We start from the raw sequence: 26,547 nt of genomic DNA on the forward strand, positions 1-26,547 counted from the left end.
GGGGGGGCAGAGAGAAAGGACACAAAGTGAGACTCGGTGTGTTGAATCCAGAGGAGTTCAGACTGTGTTCAGATCCAACCTTCAGCTCACACCACACAATCAAGATGCATCTGAAACGCGTCATATTGCGTTTGGAATCAGTTTGGAAATCAGTCACTCGTCGGGTCAGAGTCGGTTCTATATGTGAGAAACAATGACTGTCTCGCACAAAAACACATTTACTCTCAGCTACAACAGACAGTGGGAGGAGGCGGTTTGCTTATTCTTCAGAATTACACAGAAAAACAAAAAAATAGAAGAAATAAACAGAGCATGAAAGATAGAACAACCAGCCTCATTTACTGCCTGCTGGGGAGCTTCGCTGCTTCACACATACTGTCGGACCTATTTTTGGTCCTTCTACTTCATTTCTCGTTCCATCATTAGATTTTCCATGAACATAACGTTTTGGTGGCCAATGCGAATAAATTCAGTGCGGTCCGAGTGTGCTGGAAGTCAAAGTGACGCCGACGATCGCTCTGCTCTACGAGCCGCCTCGAGCTTCTCTCTGCAGATGTAAAAGTTTGTGCTGAGACACGTCATGTCAGATCACAACTAAACTAAATTTGTGGCAAGTTACTTTTTAATTAATTATAGTAAGTAGGGTAATTAATTACTAAAGTAATCTCATTAATTATGATTTTATTAATTATGATTTTTTTTTTAATTAGCTGGTTTTTTGTTTTCTTTCTGAAGCGACTTGATAAAACCTGTTTTCATTGTTAAGAGTTTATCGTGACAGAAATTTTCTCCAATCGATGGATCAATAGATGGACAGGCTGGCAGGCTGAACGTGTGTTAAGGTCTATAACACAAGTATTAAAGTTGTCATTGCATCATCTACAATGAGTTTCTGCAGAGTTCACGAATTTAAATTTAAGATTTTTTTTAAACCAAACCAAATGAAATTTAAACCTTTTTTCAGGGTCTTTCCAGTAAAGATCGTTGAGAACCTGTGAGACAATAAAACAACTATGTGTTTGATATGATTGACATATTTGTCAGTACCTCCTACTGTACAGAACAACACTCTCTTATTATATTATGACTCAGTTAAACTGATCTGGACACAGATAAGCAGCATTAAATCGACAGATGGATTTTTATCTATTTCTCAGACGATTCAAGTTGATTTAATTTTGCTAAAATTGACACTTATCCATTCTGAGTGGCTGAGCTTCCTCCGTTACTGTCCAGGCTGTTTTTAACCAGTCTTATTTATAGATTACACATGTATAATGTGTTGCAACAGCCTGCAACCACACACAAAAAAATATGTCTCTGTCTACAGCCGGCAAGAGAAACTGTGACAGACATTTGTAAATTTACCTGAAGACTTTTTAATGACTGTGAATTCAGTGCTTTCTCAGACTTTTCCCGACATGCAGACGCTCTGGTTCAGTGGCCACGAGGAAACTATGACATTTAGCAAAAAAGCTCAATAATAATTATAAAACATTACATGCTATTTTTTTTTAGGTAATTACAGAACTGTTACGCTCCAACAGCATAATGATCTGAAACTAAAGTGGCTGACCAGAGCTTGAGGTCACCCATGAATCACAACATACAAGTGTTGCTGTGAAGTCCTTCAGTCTTTTTTAAATTAGTAACTAATCACAATGACAGACCGCCAAAATAAAGCTCAGTTTGGTTTTTTTGTTTTATTTTGAAGCTGACCCTCTCTCTCTCCCTCGTTCACTCTCTTTCCTGAGAGAGATCGTCTCTAAACCAAAACTTAGATGATTTGTCAACTTGACCCCGTGTCATCACTCTATGTGCACAGCAGATTTACTGTACATCCTGCAGAGGTCCAGACTCGGAGTCCGGACTAGACTGACCCGGTTTTACTCTCCACAAGCACATGTTAACACACACAGAGGAGCATTTTCAAAACCTGCGTATAAATAGAATGAAGTCTGAGAGATTGACTCATCTTTGGGACGATTCTGAACACAAACAAGAGTCACGTGACCATCACACCCCATGTTGCAACATAAGCAAGTAAGTGGGTTAGGCAACACACCAAAGGAAAACATCCACCACCACACCCCCGAGGACATCAGCTCACCTCAAACTGTGTGACGGCAGCGTAGCGGATGTCTCCAGCAGCGGTTGTATATTTACTTCTATAGAATCCTTTCATTTTGTCGTTCAGCTCCCCAACAAAGTCGATCTTCAACGTGCCAGAGCCTGGGGAGGCGTGCACAGAGAGAGTTGCACTGTTCGTTCAGCCACGACCAAAGGGGGGAAAATCTGTTATTCTTCAACAGCAATGACGACGGGCCATTGTCAGCAGAGCCAAGTTAGGTCCCTTCTTACCTTTCTGTAGAGCGCTAGGAAATGACAGGGTGACTTTTTCATCCTCATTTTGATAGTTGAATCCTGTAGCGTTAATTTCTACAAAGAGGAAGAAACAGTCAGAGAATACGCTGCTTGTTTTGGACAATAGTGCATTGTAATGTGCAAATGAGATCATAAATATAGATAATAATTAATTCATGACAATGTCAGTAAAGAGAAAAAGAAGGGAAAAAGGTGACAAAGTCTGATCCTTACCTTCTCCTCCCTCTGGTGCAAAGGAAGCCGTGATGATGTCGATGTCAGCACAGTTCATCACAATCTGAGTTGTGGCTTGTGTAACCTGTAAATATTGACAGAAAACAGCATCATTTATACTTTGATAATCTCTGCCGTGCCACAATTTCAAATCCAAATCCGTCTGGGAGAGATAAAGTTTCAGTGAAGTGGAATTCTTCGATGGAACTGTCACCAGGACTCGACGGCGATTATGTGAAGAAGCCAGAGTTTTGTTTGTGTTTTGTCAAACTAGTGAATGATGGTAAATCCAAACTGAACCTGGGTCAGATAGCGGGAAACAGGAATGAATAACACAGTGGAAAAACTAGGGGCTTCTGGCGTGTGATGTACAAGCAGTGGATGTGAGGGGGAAACAGTGGCACACTTGGACGGCATGCAGTTTTCAGAGAGGGCAGTTATAGTGACATTCACGGTTTGTGGCACTGCTGTTGCTTGAGACACTCGGAGGCTGACGCAGCCACAGAGAGGCAGCAATTATGAAACATGCCGGACAAATGGCAAAGTGCCACGTTGCTTCAGTTTCCTCTGGTCTATTGTATTTTACTCAGGCTCTGTACAAACCAAAGGTAAACTAAAGTGTTGCAGACGATTTTCACTTATTAGCAAACACAGCAATAAAAAAAACTTTTAGCAGGAGTCAACTTAAAGACTTGCTGAAATTGGGATTTGCGATTACTGCCGGCAAACATTTAAATGATTAACAGAGTGTTTGCATATATTCAAAACTAGTTTAAATGTTTGATGAATACAGTTTCAGAGTGTTTGAATGCCTTGCTTTAATAGTTTTTTTCTGGATGATAATTTCTGATCTTTCATATACATTTCTTGTGCTAGGTGTCGTTTCAAGTGATTGAATATTGGTCCCAATAAGATTCAAGGTGTTTTAGTAGAGGTATGCAAAACAATATTCCCCTCATACCTTTTTTTGCTGTGTATAAACACATTAGTCTGAAAAAAGATTTTAATCAAATAAGACAATCTCAGCTTTTCTTAGTTTTAATTAACTGAACTGTATATCTTTGAGCTTTCGACTGCTGGCCAGGGACATTTGATCTGTTTTATAGAAGTCTGCTTTACTCATGTTTCTTCTGAGTTTGTACTATCACATTATAGCTCATTTATTACTATTATTTTATCTGTTCTTGATAATGAAGTAGTTTATACGCCATTAGTAACACGTGTCATATAAACAAAGCAAATGCAGTATTTACAAATTTACCACATATAACGATGTGGTCTCTCTTGATTGCTCTGATCATGTGACGGGTGAGTGTTTACAGCCAGGCACAGCTGTTAGGACACTCAGCTGACAGGTGTCCACACAACTGTGCATTTGCAAACTGTAATTCTATTCATGACATAAACACAAAGTGAGCTGATCCTGTTTAAGGTGAGAGTTTTATAGCAGTTACTATCTACACCACATCAGCGTCTAGTAATAAGGAACCCAACTGATCCAGTGACCTATTAAGTTAACTGTGTGCATTCCTCATGTAACCAGAAGACTGTTTAAAGGAACAGTTTAACTTTAACTAAAGCTGAAATGATAATGAGTTATAATGCAGATCCACCCACGACTTATCATTTTTCAGTAAGGACAGTTTTGATAAGTTGAAAACACACGCAGTTGTCAGTTTATAAGCTACACCCAGATAAAACAAAAAAAATAAAAATCCTGCAGTAAAACTTCCTTCATGAACGTTATAATGTTCAGTTAAACTGGTTTAAAGAGGTGTTGATTCACCTTTATTGTCATTCTGGAGGCTTCAGTTTGTGGTGCTGTTAAACTGTATTTGTGTTATACATACAGGTGTCTCTGTTATTCAGCTTAAACTGATTGATATAAGGGGGTTGGACAAATGAATGGGAACACCTGTCAGTGTAACAAGGACACCAAACAATCCAACAGAGCCACAGACAGCAGCCTCCAAAATGTTCACACAGTTTAATCAACACCTCTCCAGAACAGTTCCAACGCAAACTGATCATTATAATCTTCATGAAGGGAGGATTTGTTGCAGGGCTGCTGCTTTAGACTGCATTGGTTTTAGCTGGGTGTACCTAATAAACTGCCAAATTAGTGCATAAGGTAAACCGGAGCTGAACTGAATGACTGAGTGAGGCACGGGGGTGGGAGGGGGCGACATGATGTTGCCATGATTTAGCAAACATTAGTGAGCGATTGCTAGCCGCTATTTAGCCAGTTAACAACTTCAGTAATCAAAAATCCCATTAACTGATGGTGCCTAATATTAATGTATTGATGTTATAAGGGGTTAAGGTGCTCTTGCAGCACATTAAGCGCATTGCCAAGCGCTGCTGGCAGGCTAATGTCCACGGTATGAGACAGCTGGCTAAGCTAACGTGAGAGGGCAAGTCTGCTGGCTGTCTATGGGACTGTTGTGCTAGCTAGCTTCACTTGGCTCGTGGCTAGTCGCACAAACACCCAGCCGTTATTTGTTCTCCATTCACGGGACTCCCTCGGCAGGCGTGAGCCTCTCGGAGACGGTTAGCCAGTTAGCAACCGCCAGCTAACGTTACCACTAGCTACCTCCGTCAGCGAGGTTCGTCGAACACAGCAAATTAGCCAGCTACTGTAAACGTTAGCTGATCAGATTACATAACAAGATCCCCCACTATGCACACACAAACCCATCCATAACATACCTCCACCACCGCCTCCAGCTTGCCCTCGAAAGTGAAGTCGATCAGGTCGGGCTTCAGGCATAAGCCGTAGTTGACGGGGTAAACGTCAGTTGGTAACCGTACGAAGGGCCTCCTTTCGGGCATGGTTCCTGTATTTTTGGCCGGCTGTGCTAACGAAGACGTTGCTGTGTGTGTGGGAGTAGTTATCTCTCTGAGTTTTATTAATGCAGAGCTGAACCAAACCGGGCCTCGACACTGGGGATGGACAGCAGGTAGTGATTCCGTGTGCTGTAACCGTCTTCAGCGACTCCTCTCTCCCCGCACAGCCCAAACAACTCCGCTTAACCTACGTCCGCACGCACACACACACACAGCGTCACGACGTTTCTGCGTACGTGCTAACGTGTGTGCATGGCCGTGCGGCATGACTAAAACAACTACAGTTTTCCTTTATTTTCTGAAAGCAATTAAGATTATTGAACAACTGAAGTTGAACAGTTGTAGATAAAATTATAGTGTAATATATTTACATATATGTGCTGCGTATACGCTGTACAATGGTGGTAATAAAATATATTATAATACTCTGCTCATTAGTGTAATCTGATATATAACGGATGTAATACATAACTGGTCGTTACCGTGTAGTTATGTATTGCATCAGCGCTTGGGTCGTTTCTTTATCTGAACATTGAAGCTGTTGAAGCCCAATTGTGCCAGTCTAATTTAAAAACAAAAAAAGAGGAAAAATTTATCATTGTAAAAACAATTGTTCATTGTAAATCAGTAATTTGACTTAATAAGACAAAAATATGAATTCTAATTTTAATTGTAAAATTAATTTTTAACTTCTTTTATCGTATAATTGTGGCATAGTAAGTTTAAACCATGAATTTTGCTGTCATAATTCATCAAAAATCTCACCTCTATCTCCTAATTTTGACTTTTTATCATCATTTTGAGTAGTAGTAGTAAGTCTAGTAGTAAGATTTGAGTGTTTATTTCAAAACTTTGACTTTTTATGTGATATTTCTGTCTTAGTCTGTAAAATTGACTCACATTAGCATTTTTTTCCCTTATGCCTTTCACTCTTTATTTACTTATATTTTATTTGCGGAAATACAAGGAAAGTTTTATTTTGAAAAGGGATGAAAGGAAGTGTTGTTTTCTAGTTTCCGGTAAAGGGTGGAAAGATGGCGATGCCCATGAGGAGGACGCTGGTGGTCCTTCACAGAGCAACATGCAGCAGTTTGATGGTAATTAACCATTTGATAACAGGTTACTGTTTTGAAACAGTGTTAGACGTTGAATATGATGAAGAAACAGCTCGTTTGTTTTGTTTTGAACGCGCTACGCTCTACACAGTTGTGCCCGGGGCTAGCTTAGCTAACATTAGCTAACTGTCAGGACATAGCAGATCCTGTACACTATGACAATCAAAACAAAATTTATAAGAAGTTTCTAATAAAATCACGGGATGTGATGTAGTAATTGTGTTACTGAGTCAAAATTATGGTAGTGTAATTCTTGGGTGACATAGTGTAACTGTAAAAGTCATATATTTTTTTTTAGAGATGTAGTGGATGTCTGTGGACTACATTATATTGAAAGGTGTTTCAAATATTCTGTCCACCACATTTAAAAGCACTTATTCATGCTCCTTCCCTCAGAACGCAGAGGCCTGTCTGGATGTGCGCCACCCAGGCCCATTTTTCCTGCCAGTTCGGACCAAGAAGCGGTACTTTATCCCTCCAGCAGTGGGGATGAAGGGGAAGATTGAGATGAACGCAGAGGACAGGGGCCGAGCAGCAGGCGTTGTCATCAGGCAGGAGTACCTTGAGAGGCCCATCAACATCGCCTGCACTGGTAAAATATAATGTCACCTTATTTATAATGATAATTCATTTAAAGAGCACCGTTTAAAAACACAGTTACTAAGTGCTTTACATTAAAAAGCAACATGTATCTATAACAACATGATAATAATTAAAGCAATTACAACTAGAGGTGGGATCACATCGGCTGTGACACCCAACCACATGTTCACGATCCGACCCATGAGCACTCGGCACCACATTAATACATTAATACATTAGTTCTTGGTATTCATGGCTTGGACCATGCCCATCTTTTAACTTGGTCTTCATTTGGATCTGAACTACACACCTGTAAAGTTTTGTTACTGCATCTTGCAGGTTGTGACGCTATTATCACGGTGACAAAATCTGTCCACAGACATACAAAGACCTGCCGAAATACCTCTGTGGTAGTTCTGCTGCAGTGGATGTCTCCACAAGAACATTTTGTCATGATGACGTGTACACACGTGCACACAGAGACTCACAATGTGAAAACAATCAGACACAGTGTCTCAGCTGCTGACGAGCAGTAAAATCCTCAGACCTGTTCACAGGTGACCAGTGAAGGGCAGCAGGGGTCGGTGTGATGAGGTTGCTTCTCTCAGAGCGTGTCAACAACCTGGCAGCAGCGTTTCGTATCAGCTGTAGTCTGTGGATGTTGATACCAGAATAAAGAGCATTGCGGTTGTTCAGTCTGGGGGAGATAAAAGCATGGACGACCTTTTCTAGATCTGCAGATGAAAGCAATGACCTGATCTTGGTTAAAATATCTCAGCTGGACAAAGCAGGATTGCACAACTTTAGTCACCTGACACTTAGGTTGTTATTAATATTATTAATTAGTTATTGGTTGTTATTATTTCTGTCTTCGTCCCAAGTGTTTTCACAGTCAACCAAGAGAGTTAAAGGAGGCGTTCAATATCTGACTTAGGAAATGTTACAAAATAGGAACTAAAAACTAGAAACTTGAACAGTTTAAGTGAATAATCAATACATATCTTTCAGGAGAGGCTCATTGTTTCCATTCAGGTTCATGCAGGTAGATTTAAGATGATGGTTAATAAGCATAAAACAGCAGTTTTACCACTTAACCAGTGACTTTTAACAGGTAACCAGTAGGTCTAGGTACTATGAAGTTTTTGATGCCCACTTAAATGTAGATGGCATCTATTGTGTGGTCAGAATTCATATTCCTATTTCTACATTCTTTAATCAGACTGTTTCTGATTCAGATAATCGTTTTCTCGTTTATTTAAACCAGATAATCGGACTGTTGCCGTTTCATGTTTCATTTTCACCTTGTCTATATTTGAATCACTGAAAACCATCACAGATGTTGGCAGGTGTTGAGTGGTCTGGAAAGACGCTACTGTTCAGGTTCCTGTGCTGAATCAAAATGTAACGTTTAATTTGTTAAATAAAAAATGGTTTCACAGAAAAAGATGTTGATATTTCTTACTGCTAGTTACAGAAACATGCCTTGTTCTGGTAAATGTACAGCAGCAGGTAAACAAACTGGTGCATTAGTATTGAGATAAATTCTGCACCAGAACATTTTATAATAAATGTCAGTTTACAACCCCTCAAAAGAGTCTTTGTGTGCAGCTGCTCTCCGTTAATCGGACGGCGGCTGTGTATTGAAATGATCTATTTTGAAAAGTTTCCGTGGTTGGAGGGAAGGCGCTGATTGATCAGTCTTGTCTGCTGTCTTTACCAGCGGGAGTCTTCGACGCCTACATCCCCCCGGAGGGCGACGCTCGTCTCTCCACTCTGTCTAAAGAAGGCCTGAAGCAACGAACGGAACAGATACGACAGAGCGCCGGCTCACAGCTAGCGTAAGATTGTTTTTCTTGTCAGACATGTCTGAGTCTCGCAGGAGAGAATTTAGTTTGTGTGGGTGTGTCATTTTATTACAGCTGTTTCACAGAATTTAATCCAAAACATTTTGATATGAGCTGTGCGATAAACGTGCAAATGTTTTTTCATTTCGTCTTCACAGGATTCGTAAAATCAAAGAGCACGACTCTCTGTTCTCAACAAAGGATTTTGCAGAACGAGCTCAAGAAATCTTCATTGAGGCTCACAACGCTCTGACACAGTAAGAAAATGAACTTGTGTCCTTCACTCCGTTCAGTTCAGCCTCATCGTCAGGGAGAAATAAACTGACATTTATTACAGACGTGAGAATAAGACTCTTGCTGCAAAACAGGAAAACGCCCAAAGAAAGATCCTCTACATTGTTGACACATTCAATTATTAAATGAATTCTCTATATGTCTTTAAGTTTGTTACTTTCTTAGAAACAAAATACCTAAAATACCTTGATATCGAGGCCACGTCTCCCCAGTCCTGTAAACATCCAGTAACGTGTCTTTAATTAGTTTTTAATACCAATTGTTTGGTCTAAAAAATGAAGAGAAAAAGCACCAAATTTTTTACACACTTGAAGCTGGAACACATGAAACTGACTTATGACAATAATCAGCTGACCAATTAATCAATGATTGACAGATCAATGCTTGTTTCAGCTCTAAACTTTGAAGTTCAAGAGCATCTTGAAATGAAGTTTTTCCTGCCACAGTAAAAGTTTGATTGTGGAGGTGATAAGTTGTGTGTGAGGTGACTGACATGAAGCAGATCCAAAACAAATGCAGCGTTTAATAATTCATTTTGCTAAATGAAACATTAACACGCAAGATATATTCTTTAAGGTTTAAAGTCCAGAGAGAAAGATGAACCTGTGGTTGTTGTTGCAGGTTCAACAAGGAGAAGCTTCACTCTTTAGTAACAGAGAGATGTTATCCGGTAAGTTCTGTCCTGTTGTGAAGATCCACCTCCACGTTGAGTTACTCTCTCTCACATATACTGAACTCCTCTGTCCTGCTCAGGAGATGACGAGGGGGAATCGCTTCAAGACGATCCGCTGGAGGTTCGTCGAGTCCCTGGAGCCGCCCAGGGTGGTGCACGCCCGCTGCCCCGACATGGTCAGCAAAGGGAACCTGTACGGCCAGGTGACGGTCCGCATGCACTCCAAACAGGTACGATCCATGTGTTCATGGCTACGAGTGTGAACTGTTTGTGTGCAGAGCGCTTTCTCAAAGTGTGTTAGTTTCCCTGTTTATTGAGATTATTATTATTATTATTATTATTATTATTATTGTTATTATTATTGTTATTTCAGCTGCTGTCATGAATGAACTTGAAGTTTTATTTTTTGGACATAATCTGCGCCCTTGTGTTGTTGCACGTCGTTTTCCAGCTTCACTTTTATGCAGAAGTTTTGGGAGGAATGACAGATTTTTGTTGATTTTCGAAATGAAAGGAGGGGAAGTGAAATACAAATACTGCAGCCAACAGACATTCAAACAGTAAATTTAGCCGCAGCCTCAAAATATCTCCGAATGTAAAGAGATCAGTGGGTGAAAACGTCTAAATTAAGAATAGAAAGACTCGTAGCTGCTGCACAGAGCGTGGTGATACCTGCCAAAGGAGCAGTTACTAACTACTGACTTTAAAAGGGCTGTTTGTGAGTTTTCTCTGAGCTGAGTCGGGTTTCTTGCCGGGAGCGGGTTGTGGTGATGATGCTGAACTCGCAGTGTTTAGTAAACAGCTGTTAATGCTAACACAGGCTATGTAGCATTAGAAAAACCTAGAGATAGCTCCTTTTAAATATATAAAGATTGCTGTTTCTTTCCATGAAATACAAAGGAGCAGAGCAGTAACCTCTGACTTTTGAAGAAAGGCTCATATTCATCGTCTGTTTGCTGAACTGGCTGCTGCCATTAATCCTTGTGTATTTCAGCTCATACTAATATCGTCATATTTGTATTTTTCGATCGTGTGTAAATCAGTTGTTAATGTGTATTTCTGTTTGCAAACTCCCTCGCCTCAAATTGGCCCTTGAGGGACGGATAAAGTATTTCAAAGTGAACTGAACAAAGTCACATCTCAGGTTGTGCAGGTGCTGGATTAAAAAAACAAAATAAACCTGAGCAGTTGTTAATGTGATTATATTTAGTTTTCACACAGTTACTTGCAGCAGTGACACAAAGCGAATGCAGCCAGGGTTACAATCAAGATTGAGTTGATCTTAACGAACCCTCTTTCATGCGCGTTGGTCCCGCAGACTCTGGCCGTCTACGACCGCTTCGGGAGGCTGATGCTGGGCAGCGAGGAGCAGCCGAAGGACGTCCTGGAGTACCTGGTTATAGAGCGTCACCTCGTCAACCCCTACGGCCGATGGAGGCTACACGGAAAAATAGTGCCATCCTGGGCTCCCGCCAAAGATCCAATTATTAAGGTGACGCTCGTCTCTGCACCGGCCAACATTTATCTCTTTAGCAAAGGAAGAGGCAGAGGTCCAAGCTGCTCTCCCTGTATAAAGGGAATTAAACGGCCTTTATTAACTGGCCACTTCATACTTCACTTTAACGATCACATGAACGAGGCTGATGGACCGATATGTTTCAAGATTGTCTTCTTTTCTTCACAGCCCTCTCGTAATAACTTGTGTTACATCTGTCGCTCCTCTTCACGGAGGTCGTTGACCCCAGACAGAGCCTTCTGCCCTCTCCAGCTGTTTCCACATCAGCCCCCCCCCCTCCTTTAATGGCTGCCACTTTTTCCTCATAAAATAAGAGAGTGAAATATCTGGTGTTTGATTACAGTCCAAATTCAGCTCCAGCCCTTGTTTATTAAAGTGTCTGAGCTCCTCATTGACTTACACCCAGCTGGCAGTTATTAGCTACAGCTAGCTGAAACTAATGCAGTCTAATAAAACACTCCTGCAATAAAGCTTATAAACTTCAGTTTGAGTTGAAACTGGTGCTGATTCGACTCTGCGCTCGTTTCGGAGGCTGCAGGTTGTTGTGATGTTGAGTCGTATTGCCTTATGAGGACGGGTGTTTCTGTTATTTTGTCCACGCCATTTATATCAGTGACGGTCGGCCGCATCACAGAAACACTTCTATAGAGCACTTTTCATACAAGAGATGGAGCTCAGTGCTGTCCAATAAAAAATAAAATAGTACAATAAAATAAGGGGGAATAGAAGGACAATGAAATGACACAACAGAAATGAAAATAAAAACAGAAGAAAAGTAAAATACGAGATAATTGATTAAAGACCAAATGAAATAAACGGGTTTTCCACTGTGCGTCTCCTGGAGCTGGTGGCAGGGTGACACCTGTGGAGGTGTCCCTGTTCCTCTGGATGATCCGCAGACCCTCAGTTTGATCGTGACATTGATTATGGAAATATAAAATATGTTTTGATGCTCTGAGCTCCACAAACAAATTCCTGTCACCTCTGGAATGCAACCAAAGCCGTCGACGTAGTTAGAATCAACCAGAAGGAAAATCTGTGTAATTTAGGTTAACAAACCCTTTAACCACGTCGGGCACGTGACTGAGCTCTGGTCGGACTCCCGCTGATTTGATTGTGTTGCACAGAATTTAAAGCCGAGTGTAAACACCATTATTTCTATTAATGCTTCAGACTGTTTCACATCTCAGACAATCATGTGGCAGCAGTGATACAGGTCAGGAGCTTCAGTTAATGTTCACATCAAACATCAGAATCTCAGTGACTCATGAGTTTTTACTGTGAATGGAGCCAGAAACAAACAAAATAAAAAACCTCCTGGAAGCAGCAGCTTCTGTGGAGGAAACAGCTTGTTGGTCAGAATCTGGCGTTGACAGAATGAATCCATGGATCCGACCTTGTGTCAACAGTCCAGGCTGCTGGTGTTTTCTTGTCACATTTTGGGGCCTTTTAATACCAATGATTCATGGTGTGACTGTCTCAGTCTCTCTGAGTACTGTCGCTGACCATGTTCCTCCCTTCATGGCCACAGTTCAACATCTTCTAATATCTACTTCCAGCATGAAACTGCTCCATGTCACAAACTGGTTTCATCAACATGACAGTGAGTTGAGTGAACTTCACCTCAGTCTCCAGATCAGGATCAGAATCCAGTAGAACACCTTAGTGATGTGGTAGCAGGAGATCGGCAGCATGAATGTGCAGCTGACGAATCTGCAGACATGATGTGATGCATCATGTCGACATGGAGCAGAATCACAGAGGAAAGTTTCCAACATCTTGTGGATCCGTGACATGAAGAACTGAGGCAGAGACCGGAACTACCCAGTGTTAGTCTGGTGTTCCTAATAAAGTGCTCTGTGAGCGCGTAAGACTGGAATAGAAGATGATCAGTGCAAAACGTAGAACATAATCACCTTAAATCTGTGAGTCAGCCCCTGCTGTGTGTCAGATATACCTGACAGATGGAGCAGCGATGATGTCACAAGGTGTTTCTTACTCTTCTCTGACAGAATCTAAAAAAAGCTTCAGCGCAGACGTGTTTGTCACTTTTGTCAAATGAAGGTAAAAGCGATGGCGCGGTCGTCCTCACTCGCAGCGGACCTCGTTGTAAATGTGAGCAGCGAGTTTCCTCACAGCTTTTAGTTACTGAAAGGTTTGACTTGTTCTCTGGTTACTTCAGGCTCTGCCACCTGTCAATCACACTCTGTCAAGTCACCTGACCAATGAAAGCAGGACACTGTCACCAGCCGTAGTCTATGAAATTATAGTAACAATTTAAAATAACAGATTTTACACAACTCCAGCTCAATCTGCTGCTCTTTGCTCTTCGTATTTGGTTTAAAAAATTAAGTTAAATACTAAATATCTCCTAATTCTAAGAAAATGTTGCAGACTATATCTTCTGTATTGATATAAAACATATAAAGTAACGCAGAAGCAAAGAATTACAGTCACGCTAGGACGCTTCTTTTGCAGTGATGTCGTGGTTGAAGTTGTTTTCCGGTGACTTCCTGCTGTTTTGAATGATGCCCGTCTTGGTCCTGCAGGTTAATTCCCCTTGGAACAACATGACACTGGAGATGTTTATGTATAATGTGATTATGTGTTGATTATAATTAACAAAATGACACTCATCTGCTCCTTGTCGCCTTCCAGACTGTCATGATTCCCGGTCCCAAGCTGAGCGTAGGGGAAGAGTTCGACGCCAGCAGCATTGAAGTTCCCCAACCGGAGGCGGTTCAGTGGTACAAATAGGCCACCAGATGGCGCCGCTCTTTCCATTAAACCGCAGTAGGACGTTGTCACCAGTCACCAGCCAAATGCAGTTTAAAATCTGGCTGTGGTTGGACAGTTTGTCCACTCTGGCAGCAGAACAGGCTTCCTTTGGGGAGGCTCTTTTCTGTTTGGCTGTTCAGACGGAGGCAGCAGCAGGTGAGTTGTAGGACGAACAAACCGCTCTGTCCCGAAGCCAATAAAGCTGCTTCTTACTCCACGGTAAACCATTACACAGCAGTCTGGAATAATAACAACAACAACAGCAGCTCTTCTCATGACTTCAACTCAGTTTTTCTTTATGAGACTAATTTAATGTGTAACATGTAAAAAATAAAATATACAGATCTCCAGAAAATTGTATGGTTTATTTCTGTGATGGATATACTGCATGTTGACCTCCAGGAAATACAAAAATAAAGTGTCCCATCTGCTTTTACTTCACACCAGTAGATTTCAATAGACTTTTTCTTTTTTTTTTTCCCCCAGAATAATCTTTCATAGAAGATACAGACAAAATTGAAACAGTACAAGCAGTACACAGGCTGTTCCTCTATGCAAAACAAAGGGTGTGTTACAACTATAGTAGATTTACAGCACGACAAATTACAGCACGCTCATTCAAAAACACACTAACATGCAACAATGCTCACAAAACTAGGTCACTCCACCGACAGACAACTTGGCGCAGCGTTAACAATGAGATCGCCGAATGAAAAGAAACCTGAAGCTCGTGAGAGACTGAAGGAACAGAAGTGATCATCACCATTTGTAAAAAAAAAAAAAAAAAACTGGCCGTCGATTTCGCAGAACAATCGCCGGCACAGACGTGTGACGTAATTACACCAACACAAAAACAGAAAACGCCAACATCCTAAAATGTATTCACCGTGAAACCTTTTGTTAAAGTAATGCTGCTTTCAGAAAGTTGCAGCGTCTGAAACGTTGTGTAATGATTCAAAACTGTATAAAATACTAACTCAACAACGTCAGACGTGGAAATGTGGGGCCCCTCTGATGCAAAGAAATTATTAGCTAATAATAAAGATGTCTGATAGTCTTTTGACTAATCCATGAGCTGATTTTAATTAAAAAAAAATGTCTCCAGTGTTGCCGTTTCTCTGCGTATGAATGGGTTCTGAGAGGACATCTTATCCTCTAAAACCAAAGGATATCTATTTCTAGCAGCGACTCCAATGACGAATATCAATATATCTGCTTAAAGAACCCTGATGAAAACCTTAAATAGAAATGATTTAACTGATCAACTAATGGGGAAACAGCCCTGTTTTCCATTGAAGCTGAGGCCTGACATCTGTGACGTGCATTATTTGCGACATTTGGATTGAGCAAAATTCAATTTGACATTTGAAAAATCTGTAATCTTCACAGCCTGTTTCTACTTTATTTTAATCTCACTGTCCCATCCCTCTGAAAGTGGTTTCCAGTTAACTGCATCCCCGTTAAAAAAAAGCAGTGACATGATTTTCTACAGATGTCGGATATAAAAGAAATATGCAGTATTAACTCCGCTGTAACGGTACAATTATTAGGGAATAAGTCTGAGTTTATGGTAAATTATGCAGTTTTTGGCATTTTTTTGTGTGTGGATGAAAGTTATTTTCACATTATTATGACTGAATCAAAAGAGAGAGAGTAATCAGTCCACTTAAGCAAACAGGTATGCATAGTTTTATCAATCATTAATACCTGATTGAAATATAATTTGACATCCGTAGTGTAATCCTGGTGGCACTGCTTGACACTTAACGCTTTCTTTAAAACTTTCAAAATATAATTTCCACAAAAGAATAAAATCAGACTGAATTTATCGTTTGTATGCTGGTTGAGATTAGTTTCGTCTCACAGGTCCTGTGAAATATTTGTGTTTGCGAGCGCTGTTGACTTGTTGAGTTCAGATTTCATGATACAGTCACCCCGGGCCATGTGTCCAACATATTGCATGTACATGGCAAATATGTTAATTGTCACCAAAAAACATACAAAGACACACACACACAAAAAAAAAACATTTTACTTTATAATGGGGGGTAGAAGCAGGAAAAAAAGGGACTTCATCTAATTGCCTTAGATGCCCTTCCGTCGTTCAGAAAAACGTCTGTTCGTAGGTCACAGCTGGATCAATGAGGGACGTAAAGAGTCTGCAACATGTGCTTTTCAGTCAGGGTTGCACAACTCAAAGTGTCCAGCTCATCAAGTCTCTACTACAGGTGTCTTAGTTGGACTGTGTCTTGGTCCAACCTGAAATAAAACAACCCTGTGTTTTATGTTTCATTAACTCCAGTACTTGTCCATCAGAAAGGGGCTTTCAGCTGCAAGGGGAGCTGCCCCTGCACTCTGACCTCCCTGAGCCCAGGGTACCGCCAAAATGGTTCAGTAGAGTCTTCATTCCCCTTGATTCAGCAGGGGGGTGGTCAAATAAACGATTGGCTAGATTCAGGTCACAAGTCGGGTGGGAATACGAGAGCCTCAGCGGCACATTCTGCATCGTCCTCTTCATCCTCCTCTGGAATATTCTCAGGCTCCCATGTAAAAACGTCCGAGGCATTGTCTGTGAAGGAACCCGATCTGCTCCTCACCATCTCCCAGGGACACATAGCGTCACGCCGGCCCAGGGCTAAGTTCGCTTTAGACTCATCTATGTCCTCTGTGCTGATGTCAACCGGAAACTCTTCTACACTTCGCGGGTCCTGGTTTTCTGTGACGAGTTCTTGCTCACTGTTGGGAATTTCGAGTCTGCCTTCGCTCGACGTTTGTGGATCTGTCAAATAAACACCTGTTCCCGTACTGTCTTGAACTCCTGGTTCTTCGGTCTCCCACGGACAAACGTCTGCCCGAGCACTATCTTGCTTCTGGAGAACTTTTGGTTCCTCTGTCTCCCACGGACAAACGTCTGCCCGAGCACTATCTTGCTTCTTTAGAACTTTTGGTTCTTCAGTCTCCCACGGACAAACATCTCCCCGAGCGCTGTCTTGTTTTTGCAGAACTTTCGGAGCGTCTGTTTCCCATGGACAGACACTTTCCCGGGAATTCCCCTGTCTTTGCAGTTTCTCTGATTTTGAGATTTCAGATTTGACTGCCCCTGCTTCGTCCGACTCCCATGGACAAACATTTTCCCGAGCTGTGTCTTGCTTCATATGACTGTCAGATATTTTCGGGGTCTCCGGCTTTCCTGATTCTGGTTCCCCGGTTTCCCACGGACAAACATCTGCTGACACCGTCTTGGTTGCTTCAGTTTCCCAGGGGCATATGTTTACTCTTGTGTTGTCCTTCCCTTCAGACTGTACCGACGCAGCTTTCAAAGGCGAGACACCTCCTTGTGAGTCTTCGGGTTTGTCTTGATTTCCAGTTTCCCAGGGACAAACATCTACCTTGATGGTCATTTGTGAAGTTGGGTCTGTATTTGTTGGCTCTTTGCTTCCCTCTTCCCATGGACAAATGTTTTCCGTGATTTTTGGAGGATCAGGGAACTCCCATGGACAACTTTCTACTGTCCTGTTCACTTGTTTACCCCAGTTAAGGGCAGGTGATTTTGCATATTGTTGCTCAGTACTTGGCATTTCTTTCGTTGCAGGATAGATGGCAGGTTTCATGACCTCCTGTCGAAGCGGCACCCCCAGCGCTCCCTTGGTCTCCGTAGGATTAAGGTTTTCATATACAACTTCAGCCTTGTCCTGAACATCCCAAGGACACACGTTAACGTATTCACTATCTTGTCTTACTGAAGGTTGGGGAGTCTCTGCCGTCTCCCAGGGACATAAGTCTGCTGCACGTTTCAAAGACTTTTGTTTCTGTGAATCTCTGGACAAAGTCGTACGCGAAATAACGGGAATATCTTGCGAATCCCAAGGACACACGTCACCACGACCACTTCCTTGTCTTTTCACATTCCCTTGCTCTTGAGATTCCCATGGACATACATTAGACACCGATGCCTGGGATTCCCAAGGGCAAACATCTGCTTTAATGCTCTGCTGCTTCTTTGGTCCTTCCCCTTGCTGCATAGTACCAGCTCCTTCCCATGGACACACATCTGCATGAGAAACGTTACGGACCGGTGTAATTCGATTACTTCCTCTCCTGTGGGTTGAAGGTGTTCTCGAGCTGCTAGCAGTTTCCCATGAACTTATACTGTTACGTTTGCTGTTTTGCCTTGATAAAAACACGTTTTCATAGGTGCCATCTTTTTGCACGTCGTCCACGTCCCATGGGTAGACGGCAGATTTTACGATCACAAGCCTTCTTGGGCTTCTGTCCGCGGAATCCGTAGAGGACAGTCTGATTGCGTTCTGCTTCACAAGGCATGGTTTTCCGTCTATTGTCGTCATACTTCTTTTCTGCAGTGACCTCTTCTCAACGCTTGGACGTCTACTAGATCTCCCCGATCTTGGTGTTGTGGAAGCACTTTCCTGACTTTTTTGTGAGACAGAATCCTCTATGTTTAAATTCCCCTCCTTACTGGATCTGCTTCCTGCATCCATGGATCCCATAATTGATTTCACCGAGAGCCACCTGCTGCTGGTGGTGCGGAAGGAGAAGACACGTTGATCCTTTGTGATCTTCGGTCTCGGAGAGCCCGGTGCGCTCGCAGACACGGGAGCTTGCGGTTTGGGCGACTCGGTTTCACCCTGTAGTCCTTTGTCCTCAGAAGGAGTCCTTTCTACGGGTGGTAAATGGTCCCAGGGACAGATAAGCGACTGTGGAGATGGTGGCCTTTTTTCCTCACCATCCTCAGAGTTTGCGTAGGTGACATGCTTCTGGTTCTTGTCGCCTGATGGTTCCTGCTCCACCTCCCAAGGACAGACCTCGGCCTTGTCAAATGACTCTGACTGGAGAGCGCTCCTGGTCTGGTCGCTGATGGAAATGCTCTGCCTGGACCTCGTCAGCACTGTGCTGGCTCTGTTAACTTTAGGTATGTTTTCCATAGAGTGGGTGGTCGTGGAGGTGAGACTCCAGGACTTATGAAGCCTGGTGTGATCAGGATGCAGAAGATTGGTATCAATAGTCAGATTCTGGGCACTGGCTGACTTACACACCCCCGGTGGAATATCCAAGGAGTCCGTCTCCGACCGCTGAGAGGATCTCTTCACAGCGTTGGCCTTCAACATGGAGTCACGCAACGAAGAGTCTCTTTCCCTGACATAGTGATGATCACTCTGGGACTTGCGCATGCTTGGTGATGGTGTTCGGGATTTCATTGAACTCTTGTAACTGATACTGATGGTATCTGGCGTCAGCCTGAAAGAGTCAGACATATTCACACTTCTACTGTGGAAGGATCCGTCTTTCTCCTCGCGGCTGCACTGTCGGCTCATGGTTTCTGGGATCTCAGCAATGCGTTTGATAATGGACCTCCCCAGTGCACAGCGAGAACTTCGCTTCTTTGACAGATGAGGGTTGTTTGCGGTCATCTTCTTCGTCTTGTGGACTTCTAACTGGGTATATAACTTCTTCAGTTCATCCTGGTGCATGTGAAGAAGGGGGGGAATCGATGACGGGATTCAGGGGGTGGTTGAAATGGTTGAGGAGAGGAAAAGACAACGACAGTAACAAGTCAGAGGAAAGGTAGAAGACAGTTGAGGATAAGAAAAGGATAAGGGTTGGAGAGAGGTCATACAACATGTATCTTTTCTATTGGCCAGAGTATTTCATGTTAATTTATGATTTAATTATAATACATTTAAGATTTGTTTAAGTGAGTCTACATGTGGTCATAACTGAAATTAAGGGACATTTATTTTTCTTATTTAAATGTGACGTTTGGAATTTCTTCCACCTTTTGTAAATTATGTCCCAATGCAAAGTGATAATATCGTTCTGAGGGGACAAGAGAGTTTACCCGAAAGTCATCCGGGTCCACACTGTGCTCACTCCAAGCTGAGTGAAAACTGCTGTTGAGGTACGAGCCCGAGCGCCGCAGGTCCACTTCGTCTTCGTACACCTCTGCCGCAATCTCCTCCCTCCCAGGCTTAGACACATGGAGAAACTGTGGAACACACACACAAGCATACAATTCATACCTAAACACTTCGCATTGGAAAAACGTCGATTGTGCGTGTATGGATTAAGTTAGTCTTTGAAGCATCACGTTTTTGTGTCTGATTTCACAAATCTGGATGAAGTCTTTATCCCAGTTTGGAAAAAACCTGGAGTATTCAATTATCTGAACGCTGTCGACTACCTTTGGCCAAGTGATTAACAGGAAGACAAACAATGGCGGCAAAGACAGCGTCTCACTTGTGGATCGTTTAAGATTTTATGCATTGGTAAAAAGCGTTCAAAATACCTGGTAGTTCAGACGGGAGAAAATTACTCAAGTCTGTAGTACACAGGTTACAGTTTTCCAATCTAGTGGCAACACCCGAGGCTGACAAATGAATCCAACACGGAAGTACCAAAAACTGAACGTCCTCTACTGGCTGCTTGACGCCGGGCTCCAACAGTGAGTCAATGCCACATAGACTCCCATGTTAAAATGTCCAAATTTACAGCAGAAACACGTCCCTCCTCTTTGCCCATTTTTGGATTAGCCGGGAGTTAGGGGGGCGGAGTCATACACTGCCAAGTAGGCGGCAGTAAGTTAATGGTTGTAGGGATGTCAGATTAACCATTTCAAAATTGCCGGTTTGTGTTTGTGAACATCACAAGCGCCATCAAAAAGAGCATGCAGTGTTGAGACTGCTGTAAATACTAGATTTTATAACCTGGATAAACCTCATAACTGGGAAACTCATGTCCATGTAAACACAATCTTTGATGTGTGTTGGGTCCCTTGAGCTGCTGAACTGTTGGTCCAACATTCGAGTCCATGAAATTTCTCCAGAATTAATGGATGAATTCTCATGAAACCTTGAGATGTTCATGGTCTCCAAAAATGTAGAAATTACATATCACATATACAGTATATTCCTGTCTACAAACATCAACTCAGTGTTTACAAGGTGCAAATATATCACTTCTGCTGAGTTTACTTGCACATTAATTTCATTTAAATAAGCTTGCATTGAGGTAAGTATATATATATATATATATATATATATATATATATATATATATATATATATATATATCCATCTGTATAAGTAAGACTGTCCCATTAAGAGATTGAGATTTACTCATCAATACTTATTTGACAACCTTTTTTCTGCTTTGACCTCTTAAAGTAACCCACAGTTGATTTAACTAAGATGCCGAGTACCTTGGGGATGAAGAGCAGGGCGAGCGTCACCGTGATGGTGACGTGGGTGTGCGTGAAGGAGAGCAGCAACATCCAATCAGGATGCAGAGAGGGAAAGGTGAACCTGACGGGGACAGAGAACACAAAGGCGTTAGCTTGTCCCGCACTCTTACAGCTTCAGACAAGCTGGTTGTGCTCGCCGTTTACCGGAACAGGTGGAACATGGAGGAGAGGAGCAGCTCGTTGTGGATGGCGATGCCCATGTAGCGAGGTTCGTGGAAGGCCGAGGGGACGGGCCTGACGGCGGTCCACAGGGAGCTCCCCCAGCACAGGAACAGGAGCTCAGCTGTGGCAGAGGAAGGTGAGGACAGAGGGAACGATGGGATGTTTTCACTTTGTTTTTATTAATATAACACTGTTTAAATGCTAAATAATGTATAAATCGTGTAAAAGAAAGTCTGGGTTTAATCTGATATCAGTGAGGAATTTACTTTTTAAGGTCCATATTTCTTGTTTCTCGGTTCAACTTTGACCTTCCATTCTCACTGTAGTCGTGTACACAGTTGTCCTGTGCACTGAGGGATTATTACTGACATCTCAGATATGCTCATTTTTGATTTTACCTTGAAGTATTAAGATAATCAGACTGAACTGTCGGCTTGTTTACAACCTGCCTCGTCAGACTTTTTATTCCTCCAGGACGGCGACACTCAAAATTTCACACAGATGGTTCATATTTTCTCTGACTCCGGACAAACAGGGATGTGACCTGAAACTAGTCAGTCAAAAGCAGAGTAGAATATAAGTTGATTTGTGTTTTTACTTCTGAATAACACTTTGAGGTTTAAGAGGAAACAATATGCGACACCTACTGTACTTTATATTTAGAGCTCTAAAGTTCTAAAGGTAATTTCTCCATTTTTAAAAGGTACTTGCGTAACATAAAATAACATGACATGACATATGATCTTGCAATAATATGAACCGGAGATTGGACAGTCTACAAATTCACAAAGATATTAACAGAAACATCTTGAAGACCTCATAGGATTTAAAATGGTTTTACTCATCATGACTTTAGTTTAGTTTCAATTAATGCAGCAAAAACTGCCATAAATAAAACATTTGAATTATAACTGCGCCGAATGAGAAGCCTCCGTCATCACACGCCGTTTCTCCGCCTCCACTCACCCACGGCCATCATGTAGTCCCAGCGGTCCAGGTAGCACAGGTTGAAGCCCTGTCCGTCAGACGTGGTGGTGGTGACGAACACCGGGATGTTCCTGTCGCGGTTCTGGAGGACGCCCACCGTCCACGCGCACAGGAACCAGCTGACCGTCATCAGCATCACTCCCAGAATCCTCAGCAAGTGCAGGCTGGACATGTAGGGCACTCTCTGGGCCGTGCGAGAGAGGAACACCTTCAGCACCCTGCGCAGAGGTGAGAGTCAGTCAGTGTTGGAGGGAAACTGTCGAGGAATGTAGACGTCTAAAAGAGACCACGAATTAGTTCAATCAGTTTATAATTCATTCAGTTTGTGTTGTGACTTGCTCGGAAATGTGTAAATTTAATTCTACATTTCTTACTGAATCAAAAACAAGTAGTTTAGTTGATTTTGGAAACTTCAATCAGCTGTTTGTTTCAGCCACAAAATGTTTCATTACAGAAATTCATTTGGTTTTTGATTAGATTTTGTTTTATAGCGATTATTTATTTTCATTCCATCATTTATTTATTTTATTATTTCTTAAATCATCTTCTTTTATTTATTTTTTAAATTTATTTGTTTATTTTTTTAAATCTAATTTATTGGTTTTATCATTATATTTATCATCGTTTTATTTCTCGTATATTGTTTGAACTGTCTCATCAGCGTCTCAGTCATCTGTAAAAATGAATTGCTCTGACCTGTAGAAAGGTGTCGTACAAATAAAGATTTATTGATTGATTTGTTTGAATAAAAACTTTTATCCTAGTTTCTGATCAACTCGATGTCTGTGAACTTATTCTCCTGTGAAATGAAAGACAGGTGACGTGTGAACCTACCTGTACATTTTCAGAGTGACGGTGCCGTAGACGATGGAGAAGCCGAGCATCCGGACCCAGCGCAGCAGGATACACCTGAAGGTGCTCGGCTTGAAGTACATGATGAACACCTGCAGGAGAGAGAGAGAGAGAGAGAGAGAGAGAGAGAGAGAGAGACACTCACTCACACAGTGTTGGACGTCAGCTTGTGTTGGTGTAAGTACTATCAGTAATACTGCGCCTCTTCTCCCACCACTACTGCTTACAAGTACTGCCATTACTGTGTTTACTACTATGATATTGCTGTTCAAGTGCCAGAAACAGCTATAGTAGTACATCTATAGCTGTGTACACGTACTATTACTACTGAAACCACAACTACTGCTTCTGCTTGTACTATTACTGCTCATATTATCTTCATAAATACTTCTTATAATAAAACTCCTGCGACAACCTCAGCTGCAGTTACTGGTGTTATCACTAGAACTACTATCGCTAATATTAGTATCATTACAACTACTGCCACTACTACTGATGCTGTTTCATTACAAGTACTGTTTCTACCGATTGTAGTGAAACTGTTACTACTGCTGTTTCTACATGAACGAAAAAAGTCAATCATTATGAAAATCAATTGATCGTTTTCAAGTAAAATCGACATTCTCCAGTTTCAGCTTCTCAACAGTGAGAATTTACTGTTTGTTTTGTTTGAAATAAATTGAATAAATAAACACTTTAAGCTTTTGACCTGATTTTCTTAGATTTTCTGACAAACAAATGATCAATAATCAATTAATCAATAGTGAAAATAATCATTACTTGCATTCCTAATTAATACTCCTGCTCCCACTAACTGTTACTAGCACTGCTACTACCGCTGCTACTATTACTAGTACTACTAGCTACTACTATTACTAGTACTACTAGCTACTACTACTGCAACAGCTGGTATAACTACTATTACTACTTACTTTTTTACTACCACTAAAAATACTACAGCTGCTATTATCACTAATTGTACCAACAGACACTTAATTACACGTCTCATCAGTGTTAACGAGACTAACGCTGTGAATCCAGACCTTGTTTAAAGCCAAGAAAATAAACAAATAAATAAAAATAAAAATGTCACACATGCAGATTATTTCCATTTGATGGCACATTCATTAAAATACATTTTGTCGTGCTTGAGTAAAAACAAAGACGTGCTGCAGACAGGTAAAGTGGCTCCTCAGGTGCAACACTATCCGCTCGTGTGATGAGTTCAATGACCTCAAAACCTTCTGTAAGGGAAACAAAGCTGTATAGATAAAGCAGGACGTCTGAGCTCGATGTGCTCTCAGGTTTTTGACATAGTTAATGCTTTGAGCCGGTCACACTCAACAACAGGTTGTACCTTCGCCTCTGCTCAGTGTGTAACAGTCGAGTGGATGACTGTAATCCAGGAATTAAAGCTCATTCCGCTGCGACAGTCAGTGTCAGTCCCTCTGGATAAGAGCATCAGCTAAAGCCCTAAAATGTGAACGCAAATTTACATCATTGTGTTCAAACCACTCATGACGGATAAACCACTCAGAGCGAGCTGGTATAGAATCAGAGACAATGTGCAGCCAACATCCAGAGGAGGGCGGGTTTAATCAGCTGAAGAGGCAGATGGGAGTTATAGGAGGAAGTAATCTGACTGGTTGATCTAAAGCTACGGGGAGCGAGGAGGGTCAAAAACGCATCGGTAACATGTGGAAAGTCACATGCCTGGTGTGTATTATTACCATTATTATGATTGTTCTCAAGTCGTCCTTCTCTACGTCCGTCCGTCTCTTTCTCGTGGACACGATATCTCAGTGACGCTTTCAAGGAACTTCTTCAAATTTGACACAAACATTCACTTGGACTAAAAGACGAACTGAATAGACTTTAGCGGCTAAAGGTCAAAGTTCAAAGGTCATGGTGACCTCAGAAAACACTTTTTAGCCATCACTCAAGACTTCACACAAATGTTTCATACTTTATATATTAAACTAGGATGTGACCTGGAACTAGTCTGAGTGGCGGAGGGATACAACCACGAGGAGGTGATTCTACTTTTTGCATAAAAGCAAGTTTTGAAGTTTCCATATTTTTTAAAAATTTTGAATCTACTCAGACAGATGTTTATTTAATTCTTCCTTTAACACACAGAATCTGCAGCATTGATGGGTTTAATTATCTGCTAAGTTTTTGTGTCGAGTCTCTTCACACACACCACAAAACTTTAAAGTTCCTCTAAAGTTTTAAATCCTCTGCTGTGATTAATGTTTTGTTTCACACGACTTTCTCACACAAAAAGTGAAGAAAATAAAATCAAAAACTGGGTCTGAGGCTCATCTACTCTTACTTCCTGATAGAAAAACCCGGATCGTATCAGATCCTACTCGTTATATTCATCAGCTCTGCGGGGAAACAGCAGCAGACTCCGAAATCAGGACACCACAGAAGAAGAGTGATTTGAATTGTCGCACTTGCTGCCAAAATAATGGATTTTTAGAATCTGTTTTTCAGTTCAATGTCTGTTAATCTTCCCCGTTGAACTGCCAATATTTTACACATTAGAGGAAAAAGCTTCCGCAGGGAGACGATTTATATTCATCTGATTTTCATCTCCTCTGATTTTTAACTGGCAGTAAAAAGAGACGACGTTTACTAATTCTATTTAATTTTCCATTTAATTTTTATCTAATTTAGTTTTTGGGTCACTGTCGCAGCGTCAAAATGTTATTTAACTTCGTTCTCAGAGACGTTTAGAGATACGTACTGTGATCTGAATACGAGCTACTGATCAGGTCAGTTACTAGAGGCTCATGGGAAAACGTCCTTTTCTTTACTGTAACGAGCTCTTTGCCTGAACGTGTTTCTTCTTTTCTCTCTTTAATTATTTTAAATCAATGAAATCAATGTAACTGTATCGATAAAGAGACAATCAGGCTCTTTAACACTATGTGACCTTCCTCCATGTTCACACCAAACAACCAGCCGTGCAGCAGGCGACTGTTTGTAGATCAAACGGAGATGAGAGAGTGACCTCTGACCTTTCATCTGGGGCT

The 26,547-nt window shown here is 41.6% G+C and overlaps 3 protein-coding genes across 3 annotated transcripts in view; 1 reads left to right on the forward strand and 2 right to left on the reverse strand.

Annotated features, from left to right (window-relative positions):
* The window catches only part of npepps (aminopeptidase puromycin sensitive), a 21,085-nt gene extending 15,462 nt beyond the window's left edge, over window positions 1-5,623 (reverse strand). Inside the window, exons 1-4 of the mRNA XM_087175397.1 lie at window positions 5,308-5,623; window positions 2,599-2,683; window positions 2,362-2,439; window positions 2,111-2,232 (exon numbers count right to left, since the gene is read on the reverse strand). Coding sequence (XP_087031523.1) covers window positions 2,111-2,232; window positions 2,362-2,439; window positions 2,599-2,683; window positions 5,308-5,430 — 408 coding nt within the window. The 5' untranslated portion in view covers window positions 5,431-5,623. The remainder of the gene's footprint in view (window positions 1-2,110; window positions 2,233-2,361; window positions 2,440-2,598; window positions 2,684-5,307) is intronic.
* A 777-nt stretch (window positions 5,624-6,400) lies between these two features.
* Window positions 6,401-14,688, forward strand: mrpl45 (mitochondrial ribosomal protein L45). The gene is made up of 8 exons (XM_023411441.2): window positions 6,401-6,542; window positions 6,957-7,152; window positions 8,863-8,980; window positions 9,145-9,243; window positions 9,902-9,950; window positions 10,034-10,183; window positions 11,272-11,445; window positions 14,128-14,688. Exons 1-8 carry the CDS (start codon window positions 6,480-6,482, stop codon window positions 14,224-14,226), a joined length of 948 nt encoding a protein of 315 aa, XP_023267209.1. The 5' UTR covers window positions 6,401-6,479; the 3' UTR covers window positions 14,227-14,688.
* A 334-nt stretch (window positions 14,689-15,022) lies between these two features.
* gpr179 (G protein-coupled receptor 179) overlaps window positions 15,023-26,547 on the reverse strand; it is a 25,018-nt gene continuing 13,493 nt past the window's right edge. Inside the window, exons 6-11 of the mRNA XM_023411440.2 lie at window positions 23,489-23,598; window positions 22,634-22,872; window positions 21,650-21,788; window positions 21,464-21,566; window positions 20,105-20,251; window positions 15,023-19,727 (exon numbers count right to left, since the gene is read on the reverse strand). Of these exons, the coding sequence (XP_023267208.1) occupies window positions 16,707-19,727; window positions 20,105-20,251; window positions 21,464-21,566; window positions 21,650-21,788; window positions 22,634-22,872; window positions 23,489-23,598 (3,759 nt within the window). The 3' untranslated portion in view covers window positions 15,023-16,706. The remainder of the gene's footprint in view (window positions 19,728-20,104; window positions 20,252-21,463; window positions 21,567-21,649; window positions 21,789-22,633; window positions 22,873-23,488; window positions 23,599-26,547) is intronic.

Source organism: Seriola lalandi, unplaced genomic scaffold (assembly GCF_002814215.2).
Source record: "Seriola lalandi dorsalis isolate HSWRI2012SDOR001 ecotype SW California unplaced genomic scaffold, Sedor1 jcf7180002054466, whole genome shotgun sequence".
Lineage (NCBI taxonomy): Eukaryota > Metazoa > Chordata > Actinopteri > Carangiformes > Carangidae > Seriola > Seriola lalandi.

Bases quoted from the DNA above. Each gene is read 5' to 3' on its own strand.
- mrpl45 (XM_023411441.2), top strand. From the start codon at position 6,480: ATGGCGATGCCCATGAGGAGGACGCTGGTGGTCCTTCACAGAGCAACA. The intron at 8,981-9,144 runs GTAAGATTGTTT...TCGTCTTCACAG, and splicing joins AGCGCCGGCTCACAGCTAGC to GATTCGTAAAATCAAAGAGC. The intron at 10,184-11,271 runs GTACGATCCATG...TTGGTCCCGCAG, and splicing joins TCCGCATGCACTCCAAACAG to ACTCTGGCCGTCTACGACCG.